The sequence below is a fragment of the Oncorhynchus tshawytscha genome, linkage group LG31 (genome assembly GCF_018296145.1).
Source record: "Oncorhynchus tshawytscha isolate Ot180627B linkage group LG31, Otsh_v2.0, whole genome shotgun sequence".
NCBI lineage: Eukaryota > Metazoa > Chordata > Actinopteri > Salmoniformes > Salmonidae > Oncorhynchus > Oncorhynchus tshawytscha.
In genome coordinates, this window is record NC_056459.1 from 18315425 (window position 1) to 18337044 (window position 21620).

The window sequence follows — 21620 nt, forward strand, 5'->3', positions numbered from 1 at the left end:
TTTGTGTGTACTGCATGACCCTTCCGATAAAGAAGCAGGGCAGCGGAGGCTGTAATCAAAAGCAAAATATTTATTTTATGCATCTGTGTGTGTGCATGTGTGCACAAGATCATACATTAATGTATGTGTTCTGACAGTGTTAATTGTTTGTTTCCTGTTGTGTCTCTGACCCAGCAGCAGACAGACACTGATAACTATAATCAGAGCAGCTACAGTATAGCTTCTCACCTCTAAACCATATTAGTACAATAGTGCACCGTAGGCTACAATCAGTAGGAACCAATGTCCCGATATGAAAAGTCTGTTGCATAAATTCCCTCCTGGGGTGTTACGTTGTTTAACTGCCCCCCTATTATAGATAATCATTCAATCCCCGCCTCCTGTAGATAATCAATCTGGGTGGTGGTGAGACACTCTCTATGTTCCTTCTCTCTTTGATTGACTTAGGATGCTTTTGCTCCTAACTCCGAGGTGTGTGTGTGTGTCCTATGGAGTCCAGGAGTCCATTAATCGTTTCCAAGAAAATGATTTTAGCTAATGCTATTACTCACTGTGGTATGACAGGTTTCTAGTTCAACAGACCATGTAGCAGAAAACCTAAGTGGTGTCAATATGCGTTAAACAGTGTGGTTCATTCGGTCGAGAATGGCGCTTGCAATGCTAATGGTCGTTGGTTCAATTCCACCGGGGCCACCCAATTGGAAAATGAATGCACACATGACTGTGAGTTGCTTTGGATAAAAGCTTCTGCTATGTGGCATATGTTATATTATTATGAACATAGGTTAAAGGTCATATTCCTTCAATTAATTTCAATCCATGATTGCACAACATGGTGTTTCTGCTCTTCATGAGTGAGTTGTTTTTTTCCTTAGAATACATCCTCCAATGTACCTGGTAGCAGCAAACCTAATATGTATAAACGTACACATATTACACTAGATGAACGTAGGCTAAGGGTTCTATTCCTTCAATTAATTTCCTTGATCCTTGATCACTAAACCTGTGGTGTTTATGCCATACATACAGTATACTACATATACTGAATAAAAATATAAATGCAACATGTGTTTACTAACAGGGTTGTAGACAAATGTGTGCACGCAATTTGAGAGAAATAATCATTTTGTGCGTATGGAACATTTCTGGGATTTGTTTTTGTCAGCTCATGAAAAATGGGACCAACACTTTACGTTTCTATTTTTGTTCGGCCTATATTAGTACATATTAGATTATATAAACTTAGGTTAAGAATCATATTTGCTCAAATCATTTGAATCCATGCTCACGCGACATGTTGTGTTTTAAAAAAAATTTTTTTTACGAGGCAAGTCAGTTAAGAACAAATTCTTATTTTCAATGACGGCCTAGGAACAGTGGGTTAACTGCCTGTTCAGGGGCAGAACGACAGATTTGTACCTTGTCAGCTCGGGGGTTTGAACTTGAAACCTTCCGGTTACTAGTCCAACGCTCTAACCACTAGGCTACCCTGCTGTTTTTGCCTACGTCATTCATTGGTTTTCTCCTCAGAATACATCCTCCAATGTACCTGGTAGCAGCACTTAGGTATAAACATACACTTAGAAAAAGGGGTTCCAAAAGGGTTCTTCTGCTGTCCCCATAGGATAACACTTTTTGGTTCCATGGAGATTTATTTTAGGTTCCATGTAGAACCCTCTGGGGAAAGGGTTCTTCACAATGGGGTTCTACCTGGAACCAAAAGGGTTCTTTAATGGGTTCTCCAATGTGGACAGCCGAAAAACCATTTTAGGTTGTAGATAGCACCTTTCTTTCTAAAAGTGTAGACATAATGAGTGTAGATTAAGGGTCATATTCGCTCTATTCATTTGAGTCCATGTTCATGTTTGTGCTGTATCCTATGTGGTTGTATACCAAATGGCATCCTATTCCCTAAACAGTGCACTACTTTTGGGTGCCATTTGGGATGCATTCCGTGAGTCATTGTTTTTCTCACAGAATACCCCCTGGTGAGCCTTAAGATGCAGGGGGCAGCTGGCTGAGATGGTCCTGTGTTGGTGGTGATGGTGATGTTGATCACAATGACGACAATGCTAAATCAAGGCAGTCTGGTCCTTAATGTCAAAACAAGCTCCCCTGCCCATGCCCTACCCAGACCACTTGATTTGAGTCCATGTTCGCACAACATGTGCTTTTTTTGCTGTACATCCCTACATATTAGTATATGTTAGAACATATTAGTACATATTAGAGTATATGGGAATAGGTTAAGGTGGCAGCTGGTTGAGATGGGCCTATGGTGAGGATGATGATGATGACAGTGCTCAATCAGTGTGCAGTTGGTTGTTAAGTAGTCTGGCGAATGGCCATCCATATTTAAACAAGCCCCCCGGCCCATCCTCTGCCCAGCCTAGCACCCATAGACCCAAATAGCCTCCTCTTCCTCCTGTCCCCACACCCTCTGTACAGGACGCAGATGCTGCTGTTGCCCAGGGATTGTTGCCAGGCAGCTGAGGAGGAAGTGCTCATTTAGGGCTGTGGGGATTGAATGGGGATTTACTCAACAGGAGTTGAGATTGTGTCAGAGCTCTCTGCTGAGACTGTGACTGCATCCCAAATGGTACCCTATTACCTTCCTAGTGCAGTGCACTACCTATTGGGCACTATAAAGGGAATACATTGGGCACTATATATTGGGAAGTTAGGCACTATATAGGAAATAAGGTACCAATTAGGACGCAGACTGTGACTGAGGTACCACAGTGTGATTAAGTTGTTTTACCACTGGTTGAGTAGTGTGAATAAGTTGTTTTACCACTGTGGTAGAGTATTGTGAATAAGTTGTTTTACCACTGTGGTTGAGTAGTGTGAATAAGTTGTTTTACCACTGTGGTTGAGTAGTGTGAATAAGTTGTTTTACCACTGTGGTTGAGTAGTGTGAATAAGTTGTTTTACCACTGTGGTTGAGTAGTGTGAATAAGTTGTTTTACCACTGTGGTTGAGTAGTGTGAATAAGTTGTTTTACCACTGTGGTTGAGTTTTAGTGTGAATAAGTTGTTTTACCACTGTGGTAGAGTAGTGTGAATAAGTTGTTTTACCACTGTGGTTGAGTAGTGTGAATAAGTTGTTTTACCACTGTGGTTGAGTAGTGTGAATAAGTTGTTTTACCACTGTGGTTGAGTAGTGTGAATAAGTTGTTTTACCACTGTGGTTGAGTAGTGTGAATAAGTTGTTTTACCACTGTGGTTGAGTAGTGTGAATAAGTTGTTTTACCACTGTGGTTGAGTAGTGTGAATAAGTTGTTTTACCACTGTGGTTGAGTAGTGTGAATAAGTTGTTTTACCACTGTGGTTGAGTAGTGTGAATAAGTTGTTTTACCACTGTGGTTGAGTAGTGTGAATAAGTTGTTTTACCACTGTGGTTGAGTAGTGTGAATAAGTTGTTTTACCACTGTGGTTGAGTAGTGTGAATAAGTTGTTTTACCACTGTGGTAGAGTAGTGTGAATTAGATGCTGTACCTCTGAGTGTTAAATATGATCTAGTCTACACAGTGAGCATGTTTCTCACCAGTGGAAGTGAATCTCTGAAGAGCAAGTATATTGTACAGCAGTGGAGGCTGCAGAGGGGAGGACGGCTCATAATAATGTCTTGAATGGAGCAAATGGAATGGCATCAAACACCTGGAAACCATGTTTTTCATGTATTTGATACCATTCCACTATTCCACTCCAACCATTTCCACGAGCCCATACTCCAAATGAAGGTGCCACAAACCTCCTGTATAGTACAGGTAACTGCTAAATAAATAAAAAAACACTTACATAAAGTGTCTTAGTAGGGTGTTGGGCCACCACGAGCCGCCAGAACATATTCAATGCACCTAGGCATAGATAATGGGAAAATGGGCATTTTTATACATGAACCTAAGCATTATGGGATGTTAATTTCTTAATTAACTCAGGAACCACACCTGTATGGAAGCACCTGCTTTCAATATACTTTGTATCCCTCATTTTCTCAAGTGTTTATTTTGACAGTTACCTGAAGTTCCAGTTCCATGAGATAAATATACAGTACTAGTCAAAAGTTTGGACACACCTACTCATTCAAGGGTTTTTCAATTTAAAAAAAAGTATTTTCTACATTTTAGAATAATAGTGAAGATATCAAAACTATTAAATAACACATGGAATCATGTAGTAACAAAAAAAGTGTTAAACAAATCTAAACATAGTTTATATTTGAAATTCTTCAAATTAGCCACCCTTTGCCTTGATGACAGCTTTGCACACTCTTGGCAGTCTCTCAGCTAGCTTCACCTGGAGTGCTTTTCCTACAGTCTTAAAGGAGCTCCCACATATGCTGAGCCCTTGTTGGGTGTTTTTCCTTCACTCTGCGGTCCAACTCATTCCAAACCATCTCAATTGGGTTGAGGTCAGGTGATTGTGGAGGCCAGGTCATCTGATGCAGCCCTCCTTCACTCCCCTTCTTGTTCAAATAGCACTTACCCAGCCTGGAGTTGTGTCACCAGCAAATTACCCCCACACCATCACCCCTCCTCCATGCTTCACAGTGGGAACCACATGTGGGGAGATAATCCTTTTACCTACTCTGCGTCTCACAAAGACACAGCGGTTGGAGACAAAAATCTTGAATTTGGACGCATCAGACCAATAGACAGATTTCCACTGGTCTAATGTTCATTCCTCGTGTTTCTTGGCCCGAGCAAGTCTCTTCTTATTATTTGTGTCCTTTAGTAGTGGTTTCTTTGCAGCAATTCAACCATGAAGGCCTGATTCACACAGTCTCATCTGAACAGTTGATGTTGAGATGTGTCTGTTACTTGAACTCTGTGAAGCATTTATTTTGCTGCAATTTCTGAGGCTGGTAACTGTAATGAACTTATCCTCTGCAGCAGAGGTAAATCTGGGTCTTCATTTCCTGTGGCAGTCCTCATGAGAGCCAGTTTCATCATAGCACTTGATGATTTTTGCGACTGTACTTGAAGAAACTTTCAAAGTTCTTGAAATTTTCCACATTGACTGACCTTCATTTGTTGAAGTAATGATGGACTCTCATTTCGCTTTGCTTATTTGAGCTGTTCTTGCCAGAATATGGACTTGGTTTTTACCAAATAGGGCTATCTTCTGTATACCACCCCTACCTTGTCACAACAGAACTGATTGTCTCAAACGCATTAAGGAAAACAATTCCACAGATTAACTTTTAACAAGGCACACCTGTTAATTGAAATGCATTCCAGGTGACTACCTCATGAAGATGGTTGAGAGAATGCCAAGAGTGTGCAAAGCTGTCATCAAGGCAAAGGGTGGCTACTTTGAAGAATCTACAATATATTTTGATTTGTTTAAGTTTTTTTGTTACTACAGGATTCCATATGTGTTATTTCATAGTTTTGATGTCTTCACTATTATTCTACAATGTAGAAAATAGTACAAATAAAGAAAAACCCTGGAATGAGTAGGTGTGTCCAAACTTTTGACTGGTACCGTACATCCTAAGTACATGATGATCTGAGGAGCAGTCTGAGTCTTTAGTAGTCCGGTAAACTACCATTTGTCTTTTGAATGCTCAGGGGAGAGACGTCTATTCCTCTCCAGAAACTTATCCTTCTTAAAATGACTCCTTTATTTCCTCTTCTATCACTCTCTCCATCAATGTCTCTCCTGGTGGGATACTGTAGCTGGCTCGGTAGAGGGCCTGACCCCTCCACAGTTAGTTTCCTCTCTTTCTTTCAATCTTTCTCTCTTTCACTCTGTTGACCAACAGATGTCCTCTCTGATCCCCTCCTCAGGGCCAATTATACCTGCCTGGATGGATGGAGGGAGAGAGGGATGAGGGGAGAGTGAGTGAATGGAGAGAGGGAGGCAGGGATTAGAGAAGAGAGTCAAGGGAGGGAGAGAGGGATGAGGGGAGAATGTTAGTTTAGTGAGTTAAAAGAAGGTTAAGGAAAAGCATACCTTTCTTTGGGATAAGTAAAATTTTAAAAAGTCTTATTCCAACCATTCAAACACAATGCACCATACTTCTTCATCTAGGGCATACTTTTAACACCCCATGCACACACTGCTATAAACAGCCTACATGCCATGGTTATCTTCACAAACAGATGCAGTGGTAAACCAAGTGCTATTGAGGTGCTATGAGTGAGATGATGCTATGTGCTAAGTAGGCTTTATGCTGTTACAGAGAAAGCACTGGCTAGCAGTGATTACAGAGACAGTTGTGTGTGCAGCATGGATGCATGTAGTGTTCTGTGTCCCTAATGGCCCGCTATTCCCTATGCAGTGCACTACTTTTGACCTGAGCCCTATGGGTCCTGGTCAAAAGCAATGCACTATAAAGGGAATAGGGTGCCAGAGCAGCCGTAGTGACTCAGTGAGCCCCAGACAGCCATTGTGTCGCTTGGCAGTAAGCTGTGTCTTCAGGCTCCGGTAGTGTGATCATCATCGGGCTGTTCTGTGGTCAGTGGTATTATTTGGAGAAGCAGTCATCACAGCTGCAGCCCAGACACTGTGTATATATACAGTGTCTCAGAGTTGGAGTGCTGATCTAGGATCAGCTTTGCCTTTTATATCATAATGAATAAGATTACATTGACAGGGGAGACGCAATCCTAGATCAGCACTCCTACTCTCAGATACTTTATGAATGTGCACTGAGCCTCCACAGAACAGGCAGCTAACTGCTTGGGACCCATTGATTACTAGATTGTGAGTCAGAGAGTCAGTGTGGATGGCAGTGTTGCTTTCATTGGAAATCAGGAAAAGGTGTATGAGAATATGTAAACCAAAGGAATGGTAACTTTATTCTCAAAGCATAGCGTTGTTAGCTTGGTCCTGGATCTCGTTGTGCTGTCTTGTCTTTGGCAAGACTGCACAAACAGATCTGGGACCAATCTACAGTGTTGACCCTGCAGATAGCTTTTTATGATGCGTCATACTCGTGTGCTACTTTGTTAAATTATATTTAAGTTACCTACTCAGCCTACTTGCTCATTAAAGTTGCACTGGTTACTTATATAAATACTTTGGCATGAAATACTTTATGATTTCTGTAGATGTCTCTTGGCTGTCAGTGAGATTATGTAATATGGTTTTGGGGTTCCACTGATAATAATGTCCTAGGTTGGGCAGCTTGTGTACACACACACACACACACACTCCCCCTTCATAAACATATTTTATTTGGAGTGACACGTATTTCCTGGCAGGGACGTTATACAGGCCTCAGTGTTGATGATTTGATTTCTACACAATGGGATCTAGTGCTGGTACCTCTGGTGCCCCACACACACACACAGTCTAGCAGCAGCACTAACACAGTAACTGAGTGTGGCAGGAGGCACAGCAGAGGCAATGTCTTACAGCACATACACCCAGCCACAGCCCAGCACAAAATGGTCTCATAATTCTTCATAATGGAGACACAGGAGGCATATATTCACATCGGATTATTACACTCCAACACTATAGAGGAGATGACAGGGGAAAGAGGGAGGATGAGGAGAGGGAGGTGGGGAAGGAGGAATAGGAGGAAGGAAAGGGCGGAGAAGGAAGGAGGTGTGGAGGCGGTCCTCAGGCACCTGCAGGGTTACTTCCCAAATGGCACCCTATTCCCTACATAGTGATCAGAGCCATATGGGTTCTTGTCAAAAGTAATGCACTAAATAGGGAATAGAGTGCCATTTGGGACACAGCCCAGGAGTTGCTGCTGCTGCTGCGCCCCAGTTCTGTCAGCGGTCATTTCCAGGAGAATGAATAATTCGGGTGCAGCATCAGGAGGCCTCATTGGCACATCTCCCTGTTTATGAACCAGAGCAGTGAGACAAACCAGGTTCTAAACACCAGGCCTGTGCCTGAAATGGTACCATTTTCCCTATGTAGTGCAAAGGGTATATGTTTTTTTTGTTTTTACTTTTTCTCCCCTATTTCATGATATCCAATTTGTAGTTACAGTCTTATCCCATCACTGTAACCCCTGTACAGACTCAGGAGAGGTGAACGTTGAGAGCCATGGGTCCTCTGAAGCAAGACACAGCCTGGGATTGAACCCAGGTCTGTAGTGACACCTCAAGCATTGCGATGGAGTGCCTTAGACCAATGCACCACTCGGGAGGCCGTAGTGCACTACTTTTGACCAGGGCTCTATGCGGATAGTGCACTACATAGGAAATAGGGTCCCTGGTCAAAAGTAGTACACTATAAAGAGAATAGTATGCTATTTCAGATGCAATCCAGGTCTGTCTCATTGAGAAATATCATTGAGAAAGCCCTTTAGGCTTCACACATACACTATATATACAAAAGTATGTGGATAGCCCTTCAAATTAGTGGATTCGGGTATTTCAGCAACACCTGTTAGTGACGGGTGTATAAAATCGATCACATAGCCATGCAATCTCCATAGTCAAACATTGGCAGTAGAATGGCCTTACTGAAGAGCTCAGTGACACCAACATAGGATGCCACCTTTCCAACAAGTTAGTTTGTAAAATTTCTGCCCTGCTAGAGCTGCCCCAGTCAACTGTAAGTGCTGTTATTGTGAAGTGGAAATGTCCAGGAGCAACAATGGCTCAGCCGCGAAGTGGTAGACCACACAAGCTCACAGAACCGGACCAAGCGCGTAGCGTGTATAAATCGCGTCTCCTCAGCCGCAACACTCACTACAGAGTTTCAAACTGCCTTTCAAACTACCTCAAGAACTGTTCATCGGGAGCTTCATGAAATGGGTTTCCATGGCCGAGCAGCCACACACAAGCCAAGATCACAATGCCAAGCGTCGACTGGAGTGGTGTAAAGCTCACTGCCATGGGACTCTGGAGCAGTGGAAACGTGTGATGAATCACCATTTGGCAGTCCGATGGACAAATCTGGGTTTGGCGGATGCAAGGAGAATGCTACCTGCCCCAATGCATAGTGCCAACTGTAAAGTTTGGTGGAGGAGGAATAATGGTCTGGGGCTGTTTTTCATGGTCCAGCTAGGCCCCTTAGTTCCAGTGAGGGAAAATCTTAACACTTCAGCATACAATGACATACAAGATGATTCTGTGTTTCCAACTTTGTGGCAACAGTTTGGGGCAGGCCCTTTCTTGTTTCAGCATGACAATGTCCCCATACACAAAGGTCCATACAGAAATGTTTTTGTGAGATCAGTGTGGAAGAACTTGACTAGCCTGCACAGAGCTCTGACCTCAACCCCATCGAACACCTATGTGATGAATTGGAACTCCGACTGCGAGCCAGGCCTATTTGCCCAACATCAGTGCCTGACCTCACTAATTACCTTGTGGCTGAATGGAAGCAAGTCCCCGCAGCAATGTTCCAACATCTAGTGGAATGCCCTCCCAGAAGAGTGGAGACTGTTATAGCAGCAAAGGGGGGACCAACTCCAAATTAATTCCCATGATTTTGGAATGAAATGTTCGACAAGCAGGTGTCCACATACTTTTGGTCATGTCGTGTAGATTCCCCCCTCTACTACACTGCAGTACCACAGCCCAGCCATAGAAATAGATAGGTAGACCTGTCTTCGGCTGTGTCTGAAATGGCAGCCTGTTCCCTCATCTCATTCTATACCAGCCATAGTGGTCAAATCTCCCTGTCATAGCCCATGGCTTAGTGTGAAGTTCAAAGAGCCTTACCCTGGTGTCGGTTTACACTGGGCCATTCCTCTGGACAGTTGGTCAATCAATCTGTGCTGAAATCAGTATTGCACACAAATCATCAAAACCCAGGGAAGCTAGGAAGTCAGTGGGGTAATGGGTCGCAGGGCCGGGCGGGTGTGTCTCTGGGAGGGGGACAGCTGGTGGAAACGGGTGGAAGTAGGAGGAAGGGAAGAGGAAGAGGGAGGAAGAAGGGGTTTGGGGTTTACTTGACTTTGGGCACTGGGGACTATGGGACTGGGGTCACACCTGTTAGAGTGGCTTATTGATGGACGCCATGCAGCTTTGTGAAACAAGGGTGCTGGAACTGGAAGAAAACCTTGAATTAAGCTTTAGCACAGTACCCAAGCACTGTATAAGGGTTCAGATACAATAACAATACACACACACACACACACACAGGCATACACACACATACACACACACACACACACACACACACACATACACAGGCACACACAGACACACAGGCACACTTTCCTGCTATACTAGAGAGAGTGGCATCATCAATTCATACTGTGATAAATGCAGGTACTGCTCTTTCAAACCATTTCCCCCCCACAAAAAAGCCTGTGCTCCCAGAAGAATAACACACAAGAAGCTCCTTAACCAGCTGAGGTATAGAGCAGTTTAACAATGCACTGTGCACCCATCCAATCCCATAGCATAGACAGATAGATAAGGTATTTGGCCATGTGTATTTGGCCATGTGCTGGTCCTGTGTGTTAACTAGAGAGTCAGTGTGGTGCAGAAGTGCAGCCAGGCTGGAGGATCCCCCTGGTCAGTCAGAGGCTGTGTCCCAAATGGCATCCTATTCCCTATATAGTGCAATACATTTGCAATACATTTGACCAGGGCCATAAGGTGCACTATGTAGGAAATGGGGTGCCATTTGGCATGGAAACAGAGACTGTAGTATGGCCTTCGGAACAGATCATCTTCAGCTGACTGTGCAGTGGCCAAAGCCCTTCTTCCCCCTCTTGTCCCTCTCTCTCCCCCTCTCATCCCCCTCTCTCCCCTCCCCTTGGCAGCTGTCAGCTCAAGGATAGGGTGTGTGACACCACAGCACCTGCACACAGGATACTAGATAGATGAGAGGAGAGGATGGCAGTCAGTCAGTCAAACCCCTCTGAGAGGCAGTGTAGAGTTTTCAATTAGATAAGGACTATTAGCTTTTATAAACTGGGTAGTTCGAGCCCTGAATGCTGATTGGCTGACAGCCGTGGTATATCAAACTGTATACCACAGGTATGAGAACATTTATTATTACTGCTCTAATTACGTTGGTCACAAGTTTATAATAGCAATAAAGCACCTCAAGGGTTTGTGGTATATAGCCAATATACCACGGCTAAAGTCTGTATCCAGGCACTCTGCGTTGCGTCATGCATTAGAACAGCCCTTAGCCGTGGTATATTGGCCATATACCACACCCCCTCATGCTTTATTGCTTAAGTATAACTAATGGACACACTATTGGTGCTGTGTTTACTGTCCTTTATTGACATGTTGGAATACCAATTAAAACATGTCATATGGAGCTGATGAGAGGTGTAATATACCTTTGGTCTGGAAGGTATATTAGGCCTTTATGGTAGAGTTGCCAGACGGAAGCCACTCAGTGAAAGGCACATAATGGCCCCCTTGGAGTTTGCCCAAAGCCACCTAAAGGACTCTCAGACCATGAGAAACAAGATTCTCTGGTCTGATGAAACCAAGATTGAACTCTTTGGCCTAAATGCCAAGCGTCACGTTTGGAGGAAACCTGGCACCATCCCTACAGTGAAGCATGGTGATGAGGTCCGTGATGAAGAGAGATCCGTGATCCCTGAAAACCTGCTCCAGAGAACTCAGGACCATACACTGGGGTGAAGGTTCACCTTCCAACAGGACAACGACCCAAAGCATACAGCCAAAGCAACACAGGTGTGGCTTCGGGACAAGTCTCTGAATGTCCTTGAGTGGCCCAGCCAGAGCTCAGACTTGAACCCGATTGAACATCTCTGGAGAGACCTGAAAATAGCTTTGCAGCAACGCTCCACATCCAACCTGACAGAACTTGAGAGGATCTGCAGAGAATAATGGGAGAAACTCCCCAAATATAGGTGTGCTTGTAGCGTCATACCCAAGAAGACTTGAGGTTGTAATCGCTGCCAAAGGTGCTTCAACAAAGTACTGAGTAAAGGGTCCGAATACTTATGTAGATGTGATATTTCCAATTTGCTAACATTTCTAAAAAATAAACATTATGGGGTATTGTGTGTAGATTGATGAGGGAAAAAAACTATTTAATCAATTTTAGAATAAGTCTGTAAAGTAACAAAACGTGCTAAATGTAATGTGGTCTGAATACTTTCCGATGATACAATATATTTGATCTTGTTTTGTAGATCATGATCAGTGAGTTAACAGTCAGTGTGTGCGTGTGTTTGTGCGTGTGTGTGTTTCAGAGTGAGGAACGCCCCGCTACCAGTGAAGGTTTGCTGCTCGGCCGTCCAGCTGTACATGCGGGGCAAGCCCAAGAGTGTAACCCTGGAGGCCAAGGCCGGCCAGGCCCACGCAGACTTCCGTAAGAACCGCGACGGTTTCACCCTCCTGATCCCCTCCAACTGAGACAGTCACCACCAGCTACCCCAGGCACATTCTAATCTGGACCTCAAAGCCTGCTGATTTTCATGTTCTTGGAAAAGGAGCTTCAATCTTATTGGTTGAAAATGTAAAACCAATGCACTGATGGTTGGAGTTGGAACTACTCATTATGGCAGGGACTCACACTGGCCATTGGATGGTTTTTGTCATATTATGTATGGTTTAGATGCTCACAGGTATAACATTTAACTTTAAAAACATATTTTTTATATGATTTCATGTTTTTGCACTTTTCAGGGAATTAACAGAGATATATAGCCAAGAGATTGAAATGCAAACAAGAATAGCAATATTTCACATCCATTTTTTCAGACTAACTTAGTTTAGACAGTGTTTTTATACTGTATATTCAGCAGAGAAGACAGCTATTTTACTGCCTTTGAGAAATGGGAATACTCCTTTAAAGTGCATCATCTCAACATACTGCCTTGAAAGGGCAGACCATGAGATTAATAGCAACAATGAAAAAGCAAATAAATATTTATTCAAATGTATTTTATCGCAGTATGTGTAGATGTTTTTACTCTACCACAAAAGTATATATAATATGTCTATATCATATTATTCATACTATTTATTTTCATTTGATATATTATAAATATTATTATGTTTTTATGTTATGGGCCAATTTTCTGGACCCAGATTAAGTCCATTGAACAGTCTTATTCTGGGTTAGAGATACCAACCCTATATACTGTAATGTAACTGAGAGCATATCAGTCTTTCTCTGTCTTCCTCTCTCCCTTTCTACCTCCATCTCTCTTCCTCTCTCTGCCCCCCCCATCTCTCTCTCTCACACGCTCTTTCTGTGTCTCTCTCCACTTTGTCCTGATGTTACTGCTTAGTGATGGCCTGGCCTCAGTGTGACTCTGCTTTCTTCTCCATGCCCTGACATCCTCTATCTCCATCCTCCCCTCCCCTGACATCTACCCTCTCCTGACATCCTCTATCTCCATCCTCCTCTCCTCTCCTCCCCTCTCCTGACAACCTCCCTCTCCATCATCCCCTCCCCTGACATCCCTCATGTTGTGAGTCCCCCAGTCTCTCTCTAATCCATTCTGACAAGTGTGTGTGTGTGTGTGTGTGTGCGCGCACGCAAGTGTATGTGTGCACATTGGTAGAAAAAGTACTCAAATGTCATACTGTAGTTAAAGTAAAGATACCGAAAACAGAAAATGACTCATGTAAAGTGAAAGTTACCCAGTAAAATACTAATTGAGTAAAAGTCTAAAAGTATCTGGTTTTAAATGTACTTAAGTACAATGGTCGAAAGAGTACTCAATCGTCATACTTGAGTAAAAGTACAAAGTAAAAGTAAATGCTATACATCATATTCCTTATAGTGAGCAAACTAGACAGTATGATTTTCTTATTATTTTTAATTACAGACAGAAAGGGACACACTCCAACACATCATTTACAAACATAGTATTTGTGTTTTGTGATTCTGCCAGATCAGAGGCAGTAGGGATGACAAAGTGCTATATTGATAGGTGCCATAATTCTGTCCAGCTTGAGCATTCTAAATGTAACGAGTACTTTTAGGTGTCAGGGAAAATGTACGGAGTAAAGAGTACATTATTTTCTTTAGGAATGTAGTGGAGTAAACGTTGTCAAAAATATAGATCGTAAAGTAAAGTACAGATACCCCAAAAACGACTTAAGTTAAGTTCTTGACGCCACTATGTGTGCATGTACAGTGCCTTGCGAAAGTATTCGGCCCCCTTGAACTTTGCGACCTTTTGCCACATTTCAGGCTTCAAACATAAAGATATAAAACTGTATTTTATTGTGAAGAATCAACAACAAGTGGGACACAATCATGAAGTGGAACGACATTTATTGGATATTTCAAACTTTTTTAACAAATTAAAAAACTGAAAAATTGGGCGTGCAAAATTATTCAGCCCCCTTAAGTTAATACTTTGTAGCGCCACCTTTTGCTGCGATTACAGCTGTAAGTCGCTTGGGGTATGTCTCTATCAGTTTTGCACATCGAGAGACTGAATTTTTTTCCCATTCCTCCTTGCAAAACAGCTCGAGCTCAGTGAGGTTGGATGGAGAGCATTTGTGAACAGCAGTTTTCAGTTCTTTCCACAGATTCTCGATTGGATTCAGGTCTGGACTTTGACTTGGCCATTCTAACACCTGGATATGTTTATTTTTGAACCATTCCATTGTAGATTTTGCTTTATGTTTTGGATCATTGTCTTGTTGGAAGACAAATCTCCGTCCCAGTCTCAGGTCTTTTGCAGACTCCATCAGGTTTTCTTCCAGAATGGTCCTGTATTTGGCTCCATCCATCTTCCCATCAATTTTAACCATCTTCCCTGTCCCTGCTGAAGAAAAGCAGGCCCAAACCATGATGCTGCCACCACCATGTTTGACAGTGGGGATGGTGTGTTCAGGGTGATGAGCTGTGTTGCTTTTACGCCAAACATAACGTTTTGCATTGTTGCCAAAAAGTTCCATTTTGGTTTCATCTGACCAGAGCACCTTCTTCAACATGTTTGGTGTGTCTCCCAGGTGGCTTGTGGCAAACTTTAAACAACACTTTTTATGGATATCTTTAAGAAATGGCTTTCTTCTTGCCACTCTTCCATAAAGGCCAGATTTGTGCAATATACGACTGATTGTTGTCCTATGGACAGAGTCTCCCATCTCAGCTGTAGATCTCTGCAGTTCATCCAGAGTGATCATGGGCCTCTTGGCTGCATCTCTGATCAGTCTTCTCCTTGTATGAGCTGAAAGTTTAGAGGGACGGCCAGGTCTTGGTAGATTTGCAGTGGTCTGATACTCCTTCCATTTCAATATTATCGCTTGCACAGTGCTCATTGGGATGTTTAAAGCTTGGGAAAACTTTTTGTATCCAAATCCGGCTTTAAACTTCTTCACAACAGTAACTCGGACCTGCCTGGTGTGTTCCTTGTTCTTCGTGATGCTCTCTGTGCTTTTAACGGACCTCTGAGACTATCACAGTGCAGGTGCATTTATACGGAGACTTGATTACACACAGGTGGATTGTATTTATCATCATTAGTCATTTAGGTCAACATTGGATCATTCAGAGATCCTCACTGAACCTCTGGAGAGAGTTTGCTGCACTGAAAGTAAAGGGGCTGAATAATTTTGCACGCCCAATTTTTCAGTTTTTGATTTGTTAAAAAAGTTTGAAATATCCAATAAATGTCGTTCCACTTCATGATTGTGTCCCACTTGTTGTTGATTCTTCACAAAAAAATACAGTTTTATATCTTCATGTTTGAAGCCTGAAATGTGGCAAAAGGTCGCAAAGTTCAAGGGGGCCGAATACTTTCGCAAGGCACTGTATCTCCCTTTTCAGTGTGTCAATTTGTGTGTGTCTATAGCTAGGTTTCCATCCAATTTGCGATAAATAATATGAGCATTTTCCCAGCAGAGATGTGTTTCCATCAAGCATACTTTTTGCCGTGATGACATAGTGCACATAAAAATCACTTTTGCCTATAATGTTAAATGAGTTTCCATCGCATTTCCAACTCTACTGATGGTTTTGTCACAAGACCTGTTTCAAAAAATGGCACGCGTCACTACTTCACAGGACAGGCATTTGATTATATATATTTTTTTTTTAAATGCGTTTTTGGCAGAACTGCCTTTTGAAACGTGAACTTTCATGTGCCTTAATAACAAACTTGTATGCCATCTGTAAATACAAATACAATTGTTAAATTACGATCCTAGTTGGTTTAGTTACGGAAAAATACAGAAACCTTCCTGCTAGCCATGATTGGATGGACTGGACATGCTGAGAGATGAGTTCAGATTGGTCTGCCATGTAGCCTGCTTCTGTCTATAACATGAGCTTCTCAGTATGTGTAGATAATCCTTTCTACTGCAGCTTTTTTTTTAAGACATCATGAAGAACTGAAAAAGTGTTGCTACTTCTCTCAATATTTCTGCCCTGAAGTTAACAGGCACTATTGACAAAGATCAGTGGGAAAACGTTGTGATGGACTACTTTATGGTGGACGATCGTGCCATGCTGACTCTATCTGACTTTGAAAATGAATCATTCGATGAGGAAATCCCTGACTTAGGTAAAAACATTTTCATTGAAAAGTGGTGCGTGTATGTATGTATTCACCCCCTTTGCTATGAAGCCCCTAAATAAGATATGGTGCAACCAATTACCTCCATAAGTCACATAATTAATTAAATATAGTCCACCTGTGTGCAATCTAAGTGTCACATGATCTGTCACATGATTTCAGTATATATACACCTGCTCTGAAAGGCCCCAGAGTCTGCAACACCACTAAGCAAGGGGCACCACCAAGCAAGTGGCACCATGAAGACCAAGGAGCTCTCCAAACAGGTCAGGGACAAAGTTGTGGAGAAGTACAGATCAGAGTTGGGTAATAAAACATATCTGAAACTTTGAACATCCCACAGAGTACCATTAAATCAATTTCTTTTTTTAAATAGAACGAATATGGCACCACAACAAACCTGCCAAGATTCACAAAATTCACAGACCAGGCAACGAGGGCATTAATCAGAGAGGCAACAAAGAGTCTAAAGATAACCCTGAAGGAGCTGCAAAGCTCTACAGCGGAGATTGGAGTATCTGTCCATAGGACCACTTTAACCAGTACACTCCACAGAGCTGGCTTTACGGAAGAGTGGCCAGAAAAAAGCAATTTCTTAAAGAAAGAAATATGCAAACACATTTGGTGTTCACCAAAAGGCATGTGGGAGACTTCCCAAACATATGAAAGAAGGTACTCTGGTCAGATGAGACTAAAATTGAGTTTCTTGGCCATCAAGGGAAATGCTATGTTTGACACAAACCCAACACCTCTCATCACCCTGAAAACACCATCCATCGGCAGGGACTGGGAAACTGGTCAGAATTGAAGGAATAATGGATTGTACTAAATACAGGAAAATTCTTGAGAGATTTGAGACTGGGACAGAGGTTCACCTTCCAGCAGGACAATGACCCTAAGCATACTGCTAAAGAAACACTTGAGTGGTTTAAGGGGAAACAGTTAAATGTTTTGGAATGGCCTAGTCAATGCCCAGACCTCAATTCAATTGAGAATCTGTGGCATGACTTAAAGGTTTCTGTACCCCAGCAGGAACCCATCCAACTTGAAAGAGCTGGAGCAGTTTTGCCTTGAAGAATGGGCAAAAATCCCAGTGCCTAGATGTGACAAGTTTATAGAGATATATCCAAAGAGATTTGCAGCTGTAATTGCTGCAAAAGGTGGCTCTACAAAGTATTGACTTTGGGGGGGTGAATAGTTATGCACGCTCTGTTTTCTGTTTTCTGTTTTTTTGTCCTATTTCTTGTTTGTTTCACAAAAAAACATATTTTGTATCTTCAAAGTAGTAGGCATGTTGTGTAATTCAGAAGATACAACCCCCCCCAAATCTATTTTAATTCCAGGTTGTAAGGCAACAAAATAGAAAAAATGCCAAGGGGGTGAATAAATTCGCAAGGCACTGTATTTCCACTGCCATTTCTCGCATAATTAATTTTACAGAAACAAAAAGATCACACCAGGTTGAACAAACAAATTGTCTTGTCTGTCAGCATTTCTAAAATTGTACCGGTTTTCATGCTTAACTTGGTTGTGACTTTTTTCATGCTTCAGATAATTCATCCTCATGGAATGGTTGGATAGAAACGTGGTTAGTGTCAACTTCCTCTCGTGTGGTTGCATGTATTTCTTTGTGATTGCATGTGTCTGAGCATGTCTCATCTTCCCGGACAACCGGAAAAGCATTCCTCTCTATCTTTCCCCTCTCTCCCTTAATCTTCACTTTCTTCTGTTCTTTCAAGCTGAGCCTCTTGAGATGTCAAGTACTCTCTCCACTTTCCGTGACATTAGGAGATGATAGGCCTGCATCAAGGCTGCAACACAGACACAGTGCCTAATATCTCCCATGACACCTCTCTCCTCAGAGTGTTATTTAACCTGCTAACTTAAATCAGCTAGTCTGGATAACACTTAATACCTCAGAGTCTGAAATGGCTCTTTTATGTTGTTGGCACAATGTGTGTAATAATGAAGGGGGCTGTGCTTTTACTGTTTGGCTCTTCTCTGTGTAGCGGGTTTGGTATGTACCACAGGAGAACCAAGAAATGAAGAGCGACACCAAGGCTGTCTTTTTGGCTTTTATGTTGATCTGCAATAGTATTGTGAAAAGACAGGACAGGAACACATCAGTCTCCAATGCACCATCTGACAAGTTGTTCTACACAGGAGCATGAAGAAAGGTAAAACACATATCCTGTCTCACATCCCCAATACATTGCTAGGTGCTTTCAGTGTTGACAGTACCAGAATACAACAACTCATGTACAAAAACACGGCAACACAAACAAGTTACAATGTGAAATTGCCTCTATCCCATTCAGACCTGTAGGGCCAAAACTACATCTCCCATAATACAACGCCAGCACCAGTCGGCAGCTCAGCTAACCGTCTGCATCACAGAAAGGCATGCTAGCTAGCAACCACAGCACTTTTAGCACTCTGTAAACTATATTAATAACAACAATAAAACTCTGAAAGTTACATGTTTCAATAGTCTCACACTCCCTTGTAACAATATCTACAGCATTAACCTTTGGATGTTTTATTTATTTCACGTTATGGACTTCTAGAGAGGAGTAATCTGCAACATCTACCTTTCTATCTGTGTTTTCTCAGACAAAGGAGAATGGGAGCTACGGGTAGTACCAGGGTGTTAGTAGGTGACGCAAGCACCCAGATGAAAAAAAAATACATTTAATGAAACAAAACCCGAAGATGTTAACATCATTCAGCTACTGTAGCTGCCTACCTAACGTCAACTGGCAGCACCAGTAGAGCAACAATTAAAAATAGACGCCAAAAGTAAAGTTCCTGGCAATCATAGCGATCTGACCACCCCTTCTGTCTGAACTTGGAATATTCCTGTTCGCGGGCTTTGGCCACTGACCTTCAACCAGGTTGTTCTGTTCTGCGTTGTGTACTATTCTAATAATTAGAAGTTTGATGGAATAACCATTTTAACTCTACTACATCTGTGTCTTTCTCTCTCAAACAGCCACACCACACATAGCCCCGAGCGCCGCCCCCTTCCAATAAAAATGGTTGGATTTTCAACCCCAGAAGAGCAAAATATATATTGTAACGACCCTGGGTTTATAAGCGCGGAAATCGACCCTGCCGCACGAGCATGCTTTTGGGGCACAGTCGATAGCGCGCCGCACCTTGGGCTAGAAGGTCGAGGGTTCGAGACCTGCTCCCTGCTGTTTCATTACATTGGTGTCAGAAGTGATCGGACCTTGGGCTAGAAGGTCGAGGGTTCGAGACCTGCTCCCTGCTGTTTCATTACATTGGTGTCAGAAGTGATCAGACCTTTCATCCATGACAGTGTGTGTGCTTGGCCGGACGCGCTCTTTGAAAGGAGGGAGTAGTGTAACGACCCTGGGTTTATAAGCGAGGAAATCGACTCTGCCCTTTGAGCATGCTTTTGCGGGACAGTCGATAGCGCGCCGGACCTCGGGCTAGAAGGTCGAGGGTTCGAGACCTGCTCCCTGCTGTTTCATTACAATATTTAAGAGAACCGATAAAACCCTTGCACAATTTCTGAGCGAATAGTGCAATAACAAACGTTCTCCTTTCCAGACCAGAGTGGTACAGCGCTCCCTGGATTGTAAGTCATGTCAACCAGGCTACAAGTTAGAAGCCTCGGCAGCCAAGCGTCTTTTTTTTCAGATCTCATTAATGATGATATAGTGTGAATTAATACCGAGCAGAAATAGCTGTCTTCTCCCGCTACCCTCTCCCTCGCCCAAATCGCCCAATTCGTGAAAATCAGAATAACTTCACAGACCTTCATTGTAAAGGGTTTAAACACTGTTTCCCATGCCTGTTCAATGAACCATAAACAATTAATGAACATGCACCTGTGGAACGGTCATTAAGACATTAACAGCTTACAGATGGTAGGCAATTAAGGTTACAGTTATGAAAACAGCAATAGGCTGAGAGAGGCTGGCCTGAGAGCTTGTAGGCCTGTTGTTAGGCAGGTCCTCACCAGACATCACCGGCAACAACGTCGCCTATGGGCACAAACCCACCATCGCTGGGCCAGACAGGACTGGCAAAAAGTGTTCTTCACTGACGAGTTGCGGTTTTGTCTCACCAGAGGTGATGGTCAGATTCTTGTTTATTGTCGAATGAATGAGCGTTACACCGAGGCCTGTACTCTGGAGCGGGATCGATTTGGAGGTGGAGGGTCCGTCATGGCCTGGGGCAGTGTGTCACAGCATCATCAGACTGAGCTTGTTGTCATTGCAGGCAATCTCAATGCTGTGCTTTACAGGGAAGACATCCTCCTCCCTCATGTGGTACCCTTCCTGCAGGCTCATCCTGACATGACTGTCCAGCATGACAATGCCACCAGCCATACTGCTCGTTCTGTGTGTGACTTCCTGCAACACAGGAATGTCAGTGTTCTGACATGTCCAGCGAGTAGCCCGGATCTCAATCCTATTGAGCACGCCTGGGACCTGTTGGATCGAAGCGTGAGGGCTAGGGCCAATCCCTCCAGAAATGTCCGGGAACTTGCAGGTGCCTTGGTGGAAGAATGGGGTAACATCTCACAGCAAGAACTGGCAAATCTGGTTCAATCCATGAGGAGGAGATGTACTGCAGTACTTAATGCAGCTGGTGGCCACACTAGATACTGACTGTTATTTTTGATTTTGACCTACCCTTTGTTCAGGGACACATTATTCCATTTATGTTAGTCACATGTCTGTGGAACTTGTTCAGTTTATGTCTCAGTTGTTGAATCTTGTTATGTTCATACAAATATTTACACGTTAAGTTTTCTGAAAATAAATGCAGTTGACAGTGAGAGGACATTTCGTTTTTAGTTTAGTTCCATTTTGGTCCAAAACACTTGACTTAGATGTCATCTAAACTGGACTGGATGAATATGAAGTTGTTAAAACATAACTTTTTTCTCAGAAACTTTTTTTGGGATCATTTCAAAACTTATCTTGAACAGTGTCTTATCCTTTGCCAACCTGAGTGAGACAGAGCTCTCTTGCTGATAGTTGTGTGTTCTTTGGCCAAAACAGATTACTTGACAACTCTCTGTGGTAATCTATTGGTGGTGTCCTAAATGGCACCTTACTCTTTATATAGTGCACTAGTTTTGACCAGAGCCTATAGGGCTCTGGTCAAAAGTAGTGCACTAAATAGATAGCGTGCCATTTGGGACATAACAGTCTCTCCTGCTGAGATAGACATCTGTT

At 42.8% G+C, this 21620-nt stretch overlaps 1 protein-coding gene across 2 annotated transcripts in view; it reads left to right on the forward strand.

Moving 5' to 3' along the window:
- LOC112229572 (unconventional myosin-Ig-like) overlaps window positions 1-13489 on the forward strand; it is a 65351-nt gene extending 51862 nt beyond the window's left edge. Inside the window, exons 22-23 of one of the 2 annotated variants that reach the window (XM_042309986.1) lie at window positions 7989-8057; window positions 12115-12248. In XM_042309986.1, coding sequence (XP_042165920.1) covers window positions 7989-8010 — 22 coding nt within the window. In that variant the 3' untranslated portion in view covers window positions 8011-8057; window positions 12115-12248. Of the gene's footprint in view, window positions 1-7988; window positions 8058-12114 lie in introns of both variants that reach the window. The other variant, XM_024395493.2, reaches the window with a different exon arrangement.
- The last annotated feature ends 8131 nt before the right edge of the window (window positions 13490-21620 follow it).